General features: G+C 29.7%; 1 protein-coding gene across 1 annotated transcript in view; it reads left to right on the forward strand.

Annotated features, from left to right (window-relative positions):
- LOC111628011 (titin-like) overlaps positions 1-19,483 on the forward strand; it is a 235,651-nt gene that overhangs the window by 123,895 nt on the left and 92,273 nt on the right. Inside the window, 5 exon segments of the mRNA XM_023371728.1 lie at positions 1,661-1,720; positions 4,662-4,955; positions 7,639-9,394; positions 9,444-15,969; positions 18,655-18,903. Of these exon segments, the coding sequence (XP_023227496.1) occupies positions 1,661-1,720; positions 4,662-4,955; positions 7,639-9,394; positions 9,444-15,969; positions 18,655-18,903 (8,885 nt within the window).

Consider the following 19,483-nt stretch of genomic DNA (forward strand, 5'->3'; position numbering starts at 1 on the left):
ATTAGTAATAACAGTAAATATGTTCTTATCTGAATAAAGATCTGAAAACATTTCTCCTTGGCAAAAACTTTTGGTTTCCTTAAAGCAGTTGCTTCTTCTTGATATTTATAAAAATGGTAAAATGTCTTATAGAAGTTCATAATTTCAATAAAAAATAGAAATATCAAAATGTACAAAACATAAAGAAGAAAAATATTAAATAGATATACTAATTTTTTCAATAAAACATATATTTATTATGGTACACACATATAGGTGCTATAATAGACAACAAATAATTAAAATTAAATGTTATACTAATATTAAAAATGACTATTCTATTATCATGCTATTAAAACATGCACAATTATATATGTTGTGCTTGGGTGCTAAGAATGCATCTGCTGTGATATCTACTATATCAGGGATGGTGAACCTTTTTGTGTTTGTGTGCCATATTGTAAGCATACTTAGCTTTAGAGATGTTTATGCGTGTCAAAGTTTCAGACTTCGAATAAAGATATTTAAAGAAATTAAACGAATATGCTTTAATTAGAATAAATGTAAAACGCTGATTAAAAAAAGGATGATCAGGTGATAAACTGAAAAGATGATTGAAAAAGACAGAAATTGTATGATACATGCCAGATGATTTCTCCTTACGTGCCACTTTGGGCACGCATGCCATAGGTTTGCCACCCCTGTTCTATATGTAATCAGTAGCAATTAGGTGATACTTTTGGGAAAATATGTTGTTTTTTCCAATTCACCTTCATTTACAAATCCATTTACAATAAATTTATTCTAGAATAAATAAATTTATGTTCATGCTTTACTTCTTTTTAGGAGTATTTACAAGGGGAGTCTGATATTAAAGGTACAGGCCAAAATTACACTAACATTTATAATTACAGAAAATATTTAATACATTCCACAAAAACTACATACTTTTGTTTATTTCTTGACATAATTGTTGTAAACATTGAGACATTTATCCTAACATGACACTAGTTTGAACATCTTTACATGGTACTGTTGTCAAGTTGCTCGAGTAGTCCAGAACAGTGTCTTCCAATTCCTCCTGATCTGCAAAGAATTTCCCTGCCAAAAGATTTGTTTAAAGGTCTGAATAAATGAAAATCCAAGGGGGCTAAATCTAGACTATACTCCACAGGTCAAATTAATCCAAACTGTGGTTGGCGCAGAGGAATTGGAAGATCCTGCAACATCCTTCATATAGTCCAAAGTTAGCATTCAATCAATACAAGATATTTACAACTATTTCAAGAAAATAAGATGAATTTATTTTCTCATTTATTTTAAATTTATATATGTTTTTTATTTTTAATAACATTTTATAATTTTAATATTTTTATCTTTTAATAAATAATTTTATTTTAAAAGTTTTTAGCACAGCATCAGAATAACTCATGGATTTTTTTTTTTAAATACTTTGTATGAAATATATTTTAATAAAACTATTTTTATAAAAAAATTGTATGTTGTCATTATTTTACATTAAACATTCAAACATCAATATTGTTCATACATCAACACAATATTCTTCCATTCATATAAAAAGTCAGTGTCATGTTGTGTGAGTGAAGAAACTTTTAAAAATTATTTTTAAAACTAACTTTCTATAGCAGAATTACTAAAATATTTAATATTTAATATGTAGAATATACTCCAAAGAAACCTGATTGGATAGTTCATGAAGAAACAAGGAAACGAGAAGCTGGTAGGATAGGTTTTCTACTTACTGTAATTTATAATCTATAATTAAGTTCTAAATTTTATATAGATAAGTAATTTAAAACTTATCTTTAATTTTAAAATTTACGTAAATCTCTAATAATATAGAGTGGTACGGATGGCTATTTTAAATACTTTTTAAGAGTCCTAGCCCAATTTCTTTAGAGCTCCCTAGTAAAAATATCATTTGAAGTTGTGTGTTAATGGTACAGTACATGATTTCAAATGACAAGACATGATACGATATAACAACATTTGACATCATGTTGTATTTGGCAAATGATAGGAAAGATATCACTTAGTGTTTTCATGATGTATTATTTATTTTCATCTGTTAAAATATTTTGTGCACTTTAAATTTTTGAAATAATGTCAAGTAACTTGTTGCAATTGACATCATTTGATATCATGTCTAGAAGCTTTTGAAAATACCTTGAAAAATATTGTAAAAATGCACTTGTTTCATTTGAAACTGTCTGAAAATCATCTTAGACACAATATCTCTTGATATCATTTTTGTAATGGTTTCCGATTGATTTCAAATGACATTACTCAATAACAAGTGATACCATCATTTCATAGCATGTCACATTATTTATTTGGTCATTTGAAATCATATCATTAGTTATATCAAATGATATAATACCTCATCATTTGGTCATTTAAAACATCATATCTAAAGAGATTTTTGAGCTATCACTTGATATTTAAAAATGGTGAAATGATATTTTTACTAGGAAGGCATTATACAAATACAGATATAGTACAAAAATATTACTAATGAGCAGTGAGATGAGGTTCCTTAGAAGGCAAAAGCAACTTGGTTGTGTATCTGTTAATGCATCCCTAGGTCCAAAAGTCAGTTAACCATTGCAGAACCTTAATTTCTCAAAATGAAATAATTTGTTTTTAACTCATAAATTACAATACTTTAAAAAAATGTATCAAAGTTCTTTTATAACTTGTTCATGTAATTCAAATGTAATTGTGTAATTGATGTCATGGTTATCTGACTTATGGACCACTCTGTGCATAGCACACTGTTGAAAAATTAGTTTATTTAAATGACTTAAATGAATTGAAATAAATAACAATTATTGCATTGAGCATCTTATTTGTTCCATAATATACATACAAGCAATTGCTTATATGTAATAATCAAAATTATATACATTAGCTTAATATATATTAAGTAAGATCAAATGTTACTGCATTATTTCTTAGCATGCTTTTATTAGAATATAATTTAGTAGTTACAAAGCTACTTTTGAGTGTTTGTATTTTATAAATAATTAGTAGTCTGTCATGTATAAAAACAATAAGGTAGCTCATCATTATATCGTGCATGTAGGGAGACAAAGCAAACAAGTGATATATCAGATGACACAATATAACCAATGCAGCTATCCATTATTGGTTAAGCGCTTTCATATTTGGGAGAAAAAAAATATGCAATGTATCTGAATGAGTGATATAATAAGGAGCAATATAACAAGGGTCTACTGCGTATTGAATGTATCATTACATAATTTTGGAATGACATAATCAATTAATCATACTGCATGGTCAAATATTTTTTTCTAATATTTATGACACGGGTCCCCAAACTTTTCAAGAGGAGGGCCACATTACTAATTCTGACAACAGCAGTGGGCCAGAGTGATTTAATATTGCACATATCTATATATGTAAATTTTAATAAGGTTCTATGCAGTGCCGGCCCAAGGCCTGTTTTAAGATGGAGCGAGATCCTATTATGGTGCCCCCTTGGTTGCCCCTAATTTATACCTTTTAATTTTCTTTACTACTGAGGCACTCCCTAGGACTTGGCGCCTGGAGCGTCTGCTCCGTTCGCCCTATGGTAGGACCGGCTCTGGTTCTATGATTATTAAGAAAATACATTACAAATATCATTTATTTTGGGAAGCAGTTAGGTAGTTATCCAAGTTTTGGATTTTCCAAAAAAATGGGACCTCTGTTTTTAAATAAATGTGGTCTTATTGCTTACTCTCCCTGGCTTCAGTTTGAATTGTTTAATACAAGTTAAATATTTTTTTAAATTGTGATTTTTTTTTTAGTTATCTAGAAGCTAGTTATTGAACTAGATAAAATCTCATCGTGGGCCAGATCTGGCTCTCAGGCTGTAGTTTGGGGACCCCCTGCTTATGACCATTTCTATTCACATAATGCTATTTTTTTTTTAAATAAAATACAATTACAGTGATTGGAAAATCTACTGATTATGTAAAAATTAAACTACCCTCATATGAAAAAAAAAACTAAAATTAAAGTTATTGTTATCATTAATTGTCTAGCTTTTGATGATGATGACAGTGTCGGATTATTCAAATTTGATAAACATTTATAAGTTTTTAAAGTATAAAGCCATTTTGTCAATATCTTGTTAATTTAAAAACTTTATATATTCATAAGAAAACTGAATAAAACATATAGAAATTTCCAATGTTGTCATTATTATCACACTTTATACAGTTTCAAAAAGCATTAAAAAATTCCCAATAAAGACTTTATTCCTGAAGAATGTTAAGAAACTTATTATCATTAGAAAAAACTCACAGAATTATTATTGTATTTTGTTATTTTTCGTTACTGAATTAATTTATTACTGAATTTTTGTTACTGAATTTATTTTTAAGAAATTTAACAATTTCAAACAAAATGTTTATTCAAATTGTTTTTAGTATTCCTAAAAATAAAAATTAAGATTGAAAACATTTAGATTTAATATACACATATAAATTTCTTGTTTTTGTAATGAGTAAGTAATGAGAGATTTAGAAAAAAACAAGAAAAACTTCATGTACTGTACCTAAGATGATGAGCATTCTTGAGGATGATTAATAGTTTTATTAGGTTTTTACAGATTACTTATTTCTTATTAAAAAATTTCTTAAAACTTATTACAGAGAAACCTCAACCACCTACATTTAGAGCACCTCTTAGGGATGTCTTTGCAAAAACTATTGGAAGTTCAACAACGATTGAATGTATAATAAGTGGAAATCCTAGACCACAAGTAACTTGGTATTTTAATGACCGGGAAATAGATGTGACAACAGGTCGTTATCGAGTTACCTACTTAGAAGATCGTATTCTTCTGCATATTCTTCGAATTGATTATGATGTGGAAGGAAGATATACATGCAAGGCGGTAAATGAAAATGGTGAACAAATATCAACTGCATTCCTATATGTTGGAGGTGTGTATGATATTTATTATTCTTTATCATAAATAATAAATCTATTGTGTTTCTTACTATAATAATATATTAGTAATACAAAATAGTAAAAATAAAAGCTGTAATAATGACATTTCTTGCAAAGTTTTATAAATACATAAATTCTATTTTAAATTTATTTAATTATATTTAAAATTAAATTCAATGTTTTTAATTCAATATAAAAAATCTAATATTAATTTGCTACACTGTATTATAAATTTTATACATTTTTTTACAACTTTAAATTAATATTTTAAGATTATACTCACTAATGCTTAATTAAAAATATTGGTACCAGCTTTTAATTTTATCACAGTAGCACAATTTTTTAATCTATATATTCTATTTATATATATAGTCTTCCAAAATGAATGCTACCATTTTAAATTACTGTATTTATGTTAATTATTCTTCAAGAAGTATGTAATATATACCATAAACTAAATGTCTGAGTTTCATCTTCCATCTGCATTAAAACATCTTGTCGTTACTACCTCCAGGAAGCACTGTAAATGAAAATGGTGACTCTACAACAGAGAAAGCATTTTGTATTCTGCAGTTCACAAAGGTGAATTGCTCATCTTTGTGCACAATGAGTAATTTACAGAAGCTGTAGAATTGTGGCTATTGTGAAAGGAGTGGCAATGAATATGTTGTAATGAGCATAGGAAGAAAATGATTATCTGTTGGACACATGTCACGTGAACAAGGTACCCACAATGAGAAATTGTAATGGAAAATGTGAAACCTGTTTTCCAATGTTTTAATGGATATTACTACATTCTCACATAATAATTAACATAATTACAACAATTTAATTATAATTTTATAATTTAATTAATTAATTTAATTTAATAATTTAATTATAATGTTAAAATGACCTCGTTTAACACTGTTTCATTTAGTGCTTTGTCGTCTAAGAACACATCCCCCACTAAAACGACACAGTGTTAAATGAGGTCATTTTAACATAGAGTAAATAGGGAAAGGGGAACACATGACCAAAAATAAACAAATTTTACTTTAATTTTAAGTTATTTTTTTATTAATTTGCATAATAATATATGTTAAATAACACAAACATATGCACACAGAAATGTAAAGTTCATTTTTGTGATGAAGGTCCTGGCTATTCTGAAATTTTTGTGTTTTGTGATAAAGTTGTGTAGTTTCATTTGTCACTTTTTCTTTCCTTAAACAAATGTTTGTAGCAAGAGATTACATCCAAAACGACTTGTCTTGCTTTTGCACTCTTTCAAAATCTGGATCATTCGCTACAATTTGATCAACAATTTCAGTTATTGTTACCAAACTTTTACTAAGCAAATCTTTAGGGAAATTTCTTGGGTTCTTCCTTTTCAGAATCTCTGTTTTCCAGTTCTACATGAATTCCTTGTTCTGCCAGTTCATGAAGGTCATTGTTGGAAAGGCTCTCACCAGAAACCTGCAGTAACTCCTCAATATCCTGCTTGTCTACACCTCCTAGACTTGCTGTATTGATTAGGTTGACGATTTGGTCAACCTAATGATACAGTGATAGGTTCTTCTCGTTGAGAATTCTTAGATACCTTCAGCCATAACTTCTTCCATACTTTTTTCATGCATTTATCAGTTAATTCTTGCCAAGCAAAGTTAATACAGTAGAGCCTCGAAAACTCGGCACTCGATAACCCGGCACTCCAGATAACTCGGCCATACCCTGGCAGGGCAAAAAATACCTTAGTTAATTAATTTTCATGATAAAGACAGCTTTATGCCTCATAAAGTGTTTTTCTGAGGTCTGTCTTAACAAGTAAATTACTGTACACAGTGTATTCATTAATTTTCATTTTCATGTAGTAAAGGCTCTATGCCTTCATAAAAGACGTACTTTTCCTTTGTTTAAGGGTATTTGGGCAGTTTATTCTCTGTTGTATTCTGAAGTAAACAATACATACAAGTACAGTACAGTATTTTCTGAGGAAACGCTCATACTTACTTTTTTAACGCCATTCCCAATAACCCGGCATTTTCACAAACTCGGCCACCCTTCGGTCCACATTAGGCTGAGTTTCGAGACTCTACTGTATTGTCTATGGCATCCATGATGATATATTTTTTCCAAAATTGCATCAAACATAGATTTAAGGAAAGTACAGCACTACAAGAAATTGCCACCTTTTGCTGACTGGTTCATGTTTGGAAATAATCAATGAAATGCTGCAATAATTTGAATATTGTAAATTTTTAGTGTAAATTTTGAGTTTTTTTTAAGCTTCAAGTAGACTGCGTTATATCAAATCAGTATTAATCGATGCAGCATTAAGTGGATTCTTACTGTACTTGTTTCATATATAAAATAATTTGAATATTTTATCATCTTATTCACACTATAAAATATCAGTTTCAATGGAAATTATACAAAAAATGTTAATAAATACTTGAAATATTTAATAAAAAATTATAATGTATTGTTTATGAAAATTATTAAAGTTTAACCTCATAAAGTTCATTCATATATTGAAAGTTTTAAAAATTAATTTTTAAATATCTTCAATATTTTAATATCTATTTTTAATATTTTTAATGCTATTTATTAAAAAAGTAAAAAATAAATAAAAATATTAAATTATATATCATTTTTCGGTTAAAATAACTTTCAATGAATAAAATTTCTTTTTAGTTACTAGAGAAGATTATCTTTCTGGTATATGGACAAAAATTAGACAGGAAGAAATTGTACTAAGACCAGAAGAACCTATTCAGGAAGAACCTGAAAAACCTCTCATAAATGGAAGTGAAATCCAATATCCAGTACAGAAAATAATTAAACCTAAAGAAAAAACAATAACACAGAAAACAGAAACAAGTACTTCAGAATTAACATTTGTTAAGCGAAAACCAATTGTACAAAGACCTAAGCCTAAAGAAGAAGAACCTGAAATAGTTTCATTAAAACCTATTCCTAGAAAAATAATTACAGTTGAAAGCAAAGAAAGGAAGCCGATGACAGCAAAAATTATTGATAAAGAACCAGAAAGAGAAACAGTGACATTGAAACCATTAAAACAGGAAGCGAGAGAATTTATCATTGAAACTATTGAAAAGAGAAGACGAGATGTTTCCATTGAGAGTATTGAGAGAAAACCAGAACAAAAAGATATAGCATTAAAGGAAATAATAATTGGAGAGAAACCTCAGCCAGAAAGAGAAATTACACTAGAAAGTATAGAAAAACGAAAACATGAAATAACTATTGAAAGTATTGAGAAAAAGCCACAAACAGAAGAAATGATCATTAAAACCAGAGAAAAGAAAAAACAAGAGCCAACTGAAACTGTTGAAAAGAAGAAAAAAATTGTTCAAAAACCTAAAGAGAAAGAACCTGAAAGAGAACAAGTTATATTAAAACCCATAAAAAGAAAAGAAGAGCCTAAGCCAAAAGAAGAAAAACCAGAAAAGAAACCAAGTAAAAAGAAACCTAAAGAAAAGAAACTGCAAAAAGAAGAAATCCAAAAATTACCCTTGGAAGAGAAAGTAGAACCATTGCCAATATTCGAGAGAGAAGAAGAAACCGTAAGTATTGAAAAATCAACAAAAGATATTACTTTAAAATCTATAGAAAAGAAACCAAAGAAAGAAAAAGAAGTTGTAACACCAGTTTTGAAGAAACCTAAAGATCAAGAAGTCACAATAGAGAGTATACAGAGAAAAACTCAAGAAGTAACAATAGAGACAATTGAAAGGAAACCAGAAGAGCCAAAGAAGGTAATCTTAGAGATTACTAAGAAAGAACCAGAAGAAAGAGAGATTACTTTAGAAAGTATTGAAAGAAGAGTACAAGAAGTTACAGTTGAGGCAATTGAAAAGAAACCAGAAGAACCAAAGAAGGTAATCCTAGAGATTACTAAGAAAGAACCAGAGGAGAGGGAAATTACTTTAGAAAGTATTGAAAAACGACGACATGAAATTACAATTGAAACTATAGAGAAGAAACCTCAAAGAGAACAAATTGTTATTAAAACTAAAGAGAAAAAGCCAACAGAAAAAGAAGTTACTGAAATAACAAGAGAAGAAGTGACATTAAAACCTGTAAAAAGGAAACCTATAGAGAAGAAACCTGTAAAAGAGGAAGTTGTATTAAAGCCTATACCAAGAAAAGCTGAAGAAGAAGAAATCATAACAGAAACTACAAGACAAGAAATAACATTAAAGAGTATAGAAAAGAAGCCAAAGAAAGAAGAAGTTGTTTTAAAACCAGTATTGAAGAAACCAAAAGAACAAGAGGTCACAATTGAAAGTGTAGAGAGAAAGAAACAGGAGGTTACAATTGAAACAATAGAAAAGAAACCAGAGGAGCCAAAGAAAGTGATATTTGAACTTACTAAGAAAGAACCAGAAGAAAGAGAAATCACATTAGAGAGTATAGAAAGGAGAAGGCAAGAAGTAACAATTGAAACTATAGTTAGAGAGTATAGAAAGGAGAAGGCAAGAAGTAACAATTGAAACTATAGAAAAGAAACCACAAAGAGAACAAATTGTTATTACAACCAAACCAAAAGAAGAAATTACTACTGAAACAATTGAAAAAGAGGAACAAGAAGTACATCTTAAAAGTATAAAAAAGAAACCAGAGAAGGAAGAAATTACTATAAAACCAACTGAAAGAAAAAGAGAAGAACAAGAAATAACAATAACTACAATTGAGAAGAAACCAAAGAAGAAGGAGATTGTAGAGAAAAAGAGAGAAAAACAAATTATTGAAAAAGTGAAAGAAGTTGAAGAAATTGATATTGAACTTGAAACTAGAAAGAGACAACAAATAGAAATAGCTTCTACCATAAAACCATCAATGCCAGAATTGCAAACACTTCCAAAAATGGTAGAAGATATCACAGAACAACTTAAAATTATTCCAAGTCAAACTCAATCAGCAATTCAGCACCTTACAACTACAGAACATATTTCTGTTACAGAAATTACAGCTGAATCTCAGGTTCAGCAATTAGTTGTACCTGATATAGAGAAAAAGGTAAGTGCTCAAATAAAAGTATCCCCGCAACAGCCACTTACAATATCCGAAGTGAGAACAGAACAAATTTCAGAAGATTTTAAACATATTAAAACACATGATGTCCGAGCAGGTTTAACTATAAGTACCGCTGAACATATAGCAGTAGCTGAAATTGAATCTCAGGAAGGATTAGGGGAATTTGCCAAAGATCAAATACCAGGAACAGTGAAAGCAAAGTCATTAGTAAGTTCAGTACAACCATTGACTATTTCAGAAATTACAACAGAACAGGAAGCTGGAGATTTGAAGCCGATACCTTTGCCTAAACCAATGCAAGCAGATATTGCTATATCAGAAACAGAATCATTTCAAATATCAGAAATTACTTCAGAAGAAAGACCTGGAATATTTGCCCCAGGAAAATTACCTGGAGAAGTTAAAGCTGGAGTTAAATTCACAACTAAGGAATCATTTGCAGTTTCTGAAATAGCCACAGGAGAACAACCAGAAGAATTCCTACCAGGAAGACTGCCAGGAGAAGTAAAAGCAAAAACATTAATCGATACAAAACAATCAGTATCAATTTCTGAAGTTACTACAGAACAAGAAACACAAGAATTAGTTATTAAACAGAAACCAAAGGAAGTAAGGGCAGTTCTAGGTGTTTCTGAAATTGAATCATTTGAAGTATCTGAAATAACATCTGAAGAAAGTCCAGGTACTTTTGCTCCTGGTAAATTACCCGGTGAAGTAACAGCAGGAATTAAATTTACAACTAAGGAATCATTTTCTGTTTCGGAAATTTCAGCTGGAGAGCAGCCTGAAGAATTTTTACCAGGTACATTACCTGGAGAGGTCAAAGCAAGAAGAGCAATTGACACAAAGCAGTCCATCTCAATTTCTGAAGTAACAACTGAACAAGGCACAGAAGAATTAATAACCCTACAAAAACCAAAAGAAGTACAAGCAAAAATAGGGGTGTCAGAAATAGAATCATTTGAAATATCTGAAATTACCTCTGAAGAAAGACCAGGTACATTTGCTCCTGGTAAATTACCTGGTGAAGTTACAGCAGGTGTGAAATTCACCACCAAAGAATCATTCTTAGTTTCTGAAATATCTGCAGGTGAACACCCTGGAGAATTTTTGCCAGGTACATTACCTGGAGAAGTGAAAGCTAAAACCTTAATTGATACTAAGCAGTCCATCTCAATTTCTGAAGTAACAACAGAACAGGGTGCTGAAGAATTAATAATTAAACAAAAGCCAAAGGAAGCTCAAGCAATCGTAGGAGTGTCAGAAATTGAATCATTTGAAATATCAGAAATTACATCTGAAGAACGACCAGGAACATTTGCACCAGGCAGATTACCTGGTGAAGTAACAGCAGGAATTAAATTTACAACTAAAGAATCATTTTCTGTTTCGGAAATTTCAGCTGGAGAGCAGCCTGAAGAATTTTTACCAGGTACATTGCCAGGAGAGGTAAAAGCAAGAAGGGCAATTGACACAAAGCAGTCCATCTCAATTTCTGAAGTAACAACAGAACAAGGTGCAGAAGAATTAATTATTAAACAGAAACCAAAAGAAGCACAGGCAAAAATAGGAGTATCAGAAATTGAATCATTTGAGATATCTGAAATTACTTCAGAAGAAAGACCAGGCACTTTTGCACCAGGCAAATTACCTGGAGAAGTTACGGCCGGAGTTAAATTCACAACTAAGGAATCATTCTCTGTCTCTGAAATATCTGCAGGTGAACATCCAGGAGAATTCTTACCAGGTACCTTGCCAGGAGAGGTAAAAGCAAGAAGGGCAATTGACACAAAGCAGTCATTATCAATTTCTGAAGTCACAACTGAACAAGGTGCAGAAGAATTAATTATTAAACAGAAACCAAAAGAAGCACAGGCAAAAATAGGAGTATCAGAAATTGAATCATTTGAGATATCTGAAATTACTTCAGAAGAAAGACCAGGCACTTTTGCACCAGGCAAATTACCTGGAGAAGTTACGGCCGGAGTTAAATTCACAACTAAGGAATCATTCTCTGTCTCTGAAATATCTGCAGGTGAACATCCAGGAGAATTCTTACCAGGAACATTACCTGGTGAAGTTAAAGCTAAAACTTTAATTGATACTAAGCAATCAATTTCTATTTCTGAAGTAACAACAGAACAGGGTGCTGAAGAACTAATAATTAAGCAAAAACCAAAAGAAGCTCAAGCAATCATAGGTGTTTCTGAAATTGAATCATTTGAAGTATCTGAAATAACATCTGAGGAAAGACCAGGTACTTTTGCTCCTGGTAAATTACCTGGTGAAGTTACTGCAGGTATAAAATTTACAACTAAAGAATCATTCTCAGTCTCTGAAATATCTGCAGGAGAACATCCAGGAGAATTCTTGCCTGGAACTTTGCCAGGAGAAGTGAAGGCTAAAAGGGCTATTGATACTAAGCAATCAATATCTATTTCAGAAGTAACAACAGAACAAGGTGCAGAAGAATTAATATTAAAACCAAAACCAAGAGAAGTCCAAGCAGTTATTGGGCTTTCTGAAATTGAATCATTTGAAATATCTGAAGTAACATCTGAAGAGAGACCAGGAACTTTTGCTCCTGGTAAATTACCTGGTGAAGTTACTGCAGGTATAAAATTTACAACTAAAGAATCCTTCTCAGTGTCTGAAATATCTGCAGGTGAACATCCAGGAGAATTCTTGCCAGGAACATTACCTGGAGAAGTGAAAGCTAAAACCTTAATTGATACTAAGCAGTCTATCTCTATTTCTGAAGTAACAACAGAACAAGGAGCAGAAGAATTAATAATTAAGCAAAAACCAAAAGAAGCTCAAGCAATCATAGGTGTTTCTGAAATTGAATCATTTGAAGTGTCTGAAATAACATCTGAAGAGAGACCAGGAACATTTGCACCAGGCAGATTACCTGGAGAAGTTACAGCTGGAGTTAAATTTACGACAAAAGAATCATTCTCAGTCTCTGAAATATCTGCAGGTGAACATCCTGGAGAATTCTTACCAGGTACCTTGCCAGGAGAGGTAAAAGCAAGAAGGGCAATTGACACAAAGCAGTCATTATCAATATCTGAAGTCACAACTGAACAAGGTGCAGAAGAATTAATATTAAAACCAAAACCAAAAGAAGTCCAAGCAGTTATTGGGCTTTCTGAAATTGAATCATTTGAAGTATCTGAAATAACATCTGAGGAAAGACCAGGTACTTTTGCTCCTGGTAAATTACCTGGTGAAGTTACTGCAGGTATAAAATTTACAACTAAAGAATCCTTCTCAGTGTCTGAAATTTCAGCAGGAGAACATCCTGGAGAATTCATGCCTGGAACATTACCTGGAGAAGTGAAAGCTAAAACCTTAATTGATACTAAGCAGTCTATCTCAATTTCTGAAGTAACAACAGAACAGGGTGCTGAAGAATTAATAATTAAGCAAAAACCAAAAGAAGCTCAAGCAATCATAGGCATTTCTGAAATTGAGTCATTTGAGGTATCTGAAATTACCTCTGAGGAAAGACCAGGTACTTTTGCTCCTGGTAAATTACCTGGTGAAGTTACTGCAGGTATAAAATTTACAACTAAGGAATCCTTCTCAGTTTCTGAAATTTCAGCAGGAGAGCATCCAGGAGAATTCTTGCCTGGAACTTTGCCAGGAGAAGTGAAAGCTAAAAGAACAATTGATACTAAACAATCAATATCTATTTCTGAAGTAACAACAGAACAGGGTGCAGAAGAATTAATATTGAAACCAAAACCAAAAGAAGTCCAAGCAGTTATTGGACTTTCTGAAATTGAATCATTTGAAATATCTGAAATAACATCAGAAGAAAGACCAGGAACATTTGCACCTGGAAAATTACCAGGAGAAGTTACAGCAGGAGTAAAATTCACTACTATGGAATCATTTTCTGTTTCTGAAATATCTGCTGGAGAACATCCAGGAGAATTTCTACCAGGAACATTACCAGGAGAAGTAAAAGCCAAGACATTAATTGATACCAAACAGTCAATATCAATTTCTGAAGTTACTGCAGAACAAGGAGCAGAAGAATTGATAATTAAACAAAAACCAAAAGAAGTCCAGGCATTTATTGGACTTTCTGAAATTGAATCATATGAAGTCTCTGAAGTAACTTCTGAAGAAAGACCAGGAACATTTGCACCTGGAAAATTACCAGGAGAAGTTACAGCAGGAGTAAAATTCACTACTATGGAATCATTTTCAGTTTCTGAAATATCTGCAGGAGAGCATCCAGGTGAATTTTTACCAGGTACATTACCTGGAGAAGTCAAAGCAAAACAATCAATTGATACTAGGCAATCGATATCAATATCTGAAGTTACTCCACAACAAGGTGCAGAAGATTTAGTAATAAAACCAAAACCAAAAGAAGTCCAAGCAATTATTGGTCTTTCTGAAATTGAATCATATGAAGTCTCTGAAGTAACTTCTGAAGAAAGACCTGGCACCTTTGCTCCTGGTAAGTTACCTGGAGAGGTTACAGCAGGAGTGAAATTCACTACTATGGAATCATTTTCAGTTTCTGAAATATCTGCAGGAGAACATCCAGGTGAATTTTTACCAGGTACATTGCCAGGTGAAGTTAAAGCTAAAACATTAATTGATACTAAACAATCAGTATCAGTATCTGAAGTAACAACAGAACAAGGAGCAGAAGAATTAATAATTAAGCAGAAACCCAAAGCAGCACAAGCAACTATTGGCCTTTCTGAAATAGAATCATTTGAAGTATCAGAAATAACATCTGAAGAAAGACCAGGTATCTTTACCCCAGGAAAGTTACCTGGAGAAGTTACAGTAGGAATTCAATGGATGGCAAAAGAATCACTTTCTGTTTGTGAAGTTTCAGCAGCACATGCACCAGGTGAATTTATTCCTTCTAAAAAACCAGATGCAGTTACAGCTTTATTAAATATAACTCCCAAACAATCATTTACTGTATCAGAAATAACTCCATCTCAAACTTCTAAAGAATTTAAAACAAAGGAGGCACCTCTTAGTCATCAAGCTAAAGAAATATGGACTCCTAAAAAATCTATATCAATATCAGAGGTTATTTCTGAAGTAGTAGCAGAAGAGTTAAAACTTATGGAAAAACCTGAACCAAAGAAATTAACATATGAAATTGCTAGTCAAGAAACTATTGGTGTCTCTGAAGTAACTCTTCAAGATCAATTTGATACACTTAAACCTAAAGATAAACCAGCTGAGGAAAAAGCTGATGTAAACATATCTTCACATCAATCTGTAGCAGTATCAGAAATTTTAAGTGAGTTGCAACCAACAGACTTTATACCAGAACGTGCTGTTGAAATAAAAGCAAAATCAAAAATTATGTCAAGAGAATCTGTAGCAGTTTCAGAAGTAATGTCAGAAATGAAAGCTGAAGAATTTACAAGTGCACAATTACCTGGATCTGTTACTGCTAGAGTTGGCTATTCCACAAAAGAATCATATATAGTTGAAGAAGTATTGTTAGAAGAAAAATCCAAAGATTTAATATCTGATAAAAAACCAACGGAAAAGCAAGCATCACTAGCTATAACACCCAGGGAACATGTTAATGTATCCATTACAACATTAGCAGACATTCCAGATGAACTTGTATCTGACAAGAAACCAGCTCAAGAACAGGCTAATGTTTCCATTACAGCAATTGAATCAATTACAGTTTCAGAAATATCATCTGAAATGAAACCTTCTGAATTTTTATCTCCATTAGCTCCAAAAGAAACTACTGCTCAAATTTCATTTGCTTCTCATGAACCATTAATAATTTCAGAAACAACTGAAATCAGCAAATCAAAAGAATTCATACCTGGCAAACTTCCATTTGAAACAAATGCAAAAGTAAATTTCATTCCAAGGGAGCATATGGCTATTTCTGATGTCGTAACAGAAGCAATGACTGGTGAATTATTACAAGCCAAGCCAGATACACTACAGGCAAGTATCAGAAAAAAAATATGAAGAAAATTTATTTGAATCAGAAGCCAGTTAACAGAACTAAATCACAGCCAAGCAACTGACATAATAATACTATAATACAAGCCAAATAGAATAAAATTAAATCAGCTTTATAATAACAACTGCTTTAATCTGGTTATCAGCTAATATATGCTTCATAATTTTATGCTTCTAAATATTATTCTACAGATATTTACTTATTATCTAATATGAACACTTACAATATACGATGACATGTAGCAGTAGTATAATTAATAAAAAAAAGAACATTTAGCTTGTAACAGTTGATATTCTAGGGGCAAATTCTTTATATCTGTTATCTAATAAATCAAAGCCATTATTTTTAACAATTATTCTCTTCTACCAAAATAACAAGTATTCAAATAATCATTGTATTATGCTTTATTGCTATATTTATTTCATATATATAATTTTCAAATCTAACAAGCACATAACACAGAACAAATAAACAAATTGCTATTAACACTATTCTTATTATATATCATGTGTTTAAAAACTATCTAAATTCTATTTAAACTGTATTATTAAACATTAATATACAATTTAAATATTAAAAATAAGCTAATAATATAATAAAAAACTATTATAATTAAAGAATAACAATATTAAAACAGTGATTATCAAAATAATTGTACATTTATATATGAAATTCAATGTACTTCAAATATAAAACTTCAATCATTTTTACAGAATTTTCCAACTATTATAATTTTTACAGGATGTTATCAAATTTCATAAAATAAATATGTATCAATAAAAATTTGAAAATCACTGTTTAAAATGTTTTACCACGTTAATGATTTATATATAAAATTCAATTTAATAAATAATCATATCATTATTGTTTATAAAAAGGTGACATCTAATAATGAAAAAAATGCTTTAATTGCTTTATTAAAATGCTGTAATATATGTGCTTACTTAATATCTGTTAACTTATTTACCACTGTTATAGCGATTAAAATGAATAATACTTTTAATTATTGCAAAATTAATTAAAAGATGCTTACATAAATACAATGTATAATAATAAATGTTATTAAAACAATAACACATATTGTAACATTTAAGTCTTTTTATACCTATTATAAAGAAACATTTTTTTGCTTTTGAATTCTAAAATTGTTAATTTAAAACAATGAAATATTATAATTTATAAAATTATAATATTTATTCTTAAAAATATACCATATCCACAAACCTAACAGACAGTTCAGCAGTATGAAACCCAGATACTTTCAACTTTCCTGTCTTCAGGATAGACTGAAAATGTTTGGTGTCAGGATTTTGTACTGCTGGACTGTCTTTGAGGTATATTTTTGGTCTACTGTCCAGTTCTGAGACAGTGGAGTTATTACTGTTTATTCTTACAAATACTTAAATTGTAATAGATGACATCACTAATCATTATACCTAAGATACAATATCAATCAGAGAATGATATCAACATATACAAGAATTACTGTAGTTAATCAATATTTTTTTAAAATAACAATTAATACTAATAAATTTGAAAATTCATTTATACAAAAAAGTAATGTAATTAAGCATAAAGAAGTAAAATAAAATAGGTATAAAATGATTTAAATATTAATAATACATAACAAAAATTGTGTATATTGTGAAAAATTGTATTTACTATGTAAATAATTATTTATATGTAATTAATAAATTATTTGTATATATTACTGTACTATATATAACATATACATTCCTGTAATTATTGTAAAACTATAACAAATATTCGTATATTTATTGTTAAACTAATAACTGTATTATAATAATATAACATTTTGTTAATATTAAAAAAATAAATTATACATTAATATCTTTTAACAAGAAGCAATTAAATAAAAAAAATGCTTATTTATCTTGTAAAATAGCTATACTGGCTATTAATAAAAACTTATATTGTCTTATAGTGGCTAAACTAATTAGCAGCTTTTAAAATGCTTTTTATGTGGTTATTTTTATATAAAATTGTAATTATTGAGCTAATATAATTTTTTTACTCTTTAAATGACTAATAAATTATTTTTTAATCCACAGTGTACTATTTATAAATAATAAATTATTATAGCTGTTTTTAAGCTTATTAATTCTTTTTATTATATTTTGTAATTAAAAATTATTAAATACATGTAATTAATACATGTGATTACTGTAATTAATTCTATTTATATGTTTCTGCAATTGTATAACTAATATTGTAATATTTTGTAAATATCATATTTAATAAAGCAGTATTATTAATTTTTTTAACTTAATTTTGCTAAAAATAATTTTGTATTTTATTAAATTAATAAATTTTTATACAGTAATAATATTTTACAATAAACAACTATTAAATTTGTAAGTAATAAATATTTTTATAATGCATTAACAATGCTTTATAATTCTTAAAATGCTTTTTATAATTTTTTACATAACAAAATAAAGCATGTTCATAGTATTTTTAGTATTTTTTTTTTAAAATAAAATAATAGATTATCATAAAAGTAATTATCAAACTAAATCTTTGAAAGTTTAAAATCATGCATGAATATTTAAAATTCCAATTAAATACTAAAATTTAATTATATAAAATTTATAAATTTCTAATCTTTGTTTTTCTTATGTTTTCTTTTTTCCTACAAAAAAAAGCAGGCTGTGATAAATCTGGTTTCTCAACAATCAGTAAGTATTGAGCAAACATTAACTGAAGAGAAAGCAAAAGAATTTCTCCCTCATGAATTACCTGGGACTCAAACTGCCGAGATGACAATATCTTCTAATATAGCGACCGAAATTTCGGAAATTACAGCTTCAGATCAAATAAAAGACTTGAAAACTGAAGATATTGCTGGTTCTAAAACTGCTACTTTAGGAATATCAGAAATACTCTCTGTGCAGGTAAGAATTTAATCTCAATCAATTTTATTGGGTTGTTCGGAAAGTAAGTTCGTTTTTTTTACCACTAGACGGATTAGTGGTATTTTTTCCGCCATTTTCGTTCTAAACCATATTATCATTATATATTTTGACAGCTAGCATTTTATAGCTTATTTGTAAAAAATTTTGTTTGATTTCGTGCAATTGTTTATTTTTTGTGTCCCATCAAATATGGAAGATTGAAAGCAGCATCTTCGGCATATTTTGCTTTTTTATTACCAAAAAAATAAAAATGCCGTTCAAGCAAGAAAAAAATTGTGTGACATGTATGGTGGAGATGTGTTGACAGAATGACAATGCCAAAACTGGTTTACAAAATTTTGTTCTGGCAATTTCAGTATTGAAGATGCACCACATTATGGATGGCTAATTGAAGCCAATGAAAACAAAATAAAAGTACTGATTGAAGCAAACTGCGGAATAACAACACGTGAAATCACTAAGAGATTAAATTTGTCAAATTGAACTGTTTATGAGTACTTGAAACAAATTGGTTTCGTTTCAAAGCTCGATATATGAATTCCACGAGTTCTTAAAGAGA

Source organism: Centruroides sculpturatus, unplaced genomic scaffold, assembly GCF_000671375.1.
Source record: "Centruroides sculpturatus isolate CEXI.00-Female unplaced genomic scaffold, Cexi_2.0 scaffold545, whole genome shotgun sequence".
NCBI classification, from domain to species: Eukaryota; Metazoa; Arthropoda; class Arachnida; order Scorpiones; family Buthidae; genus Centruroides; species Centruroides sculpturatus.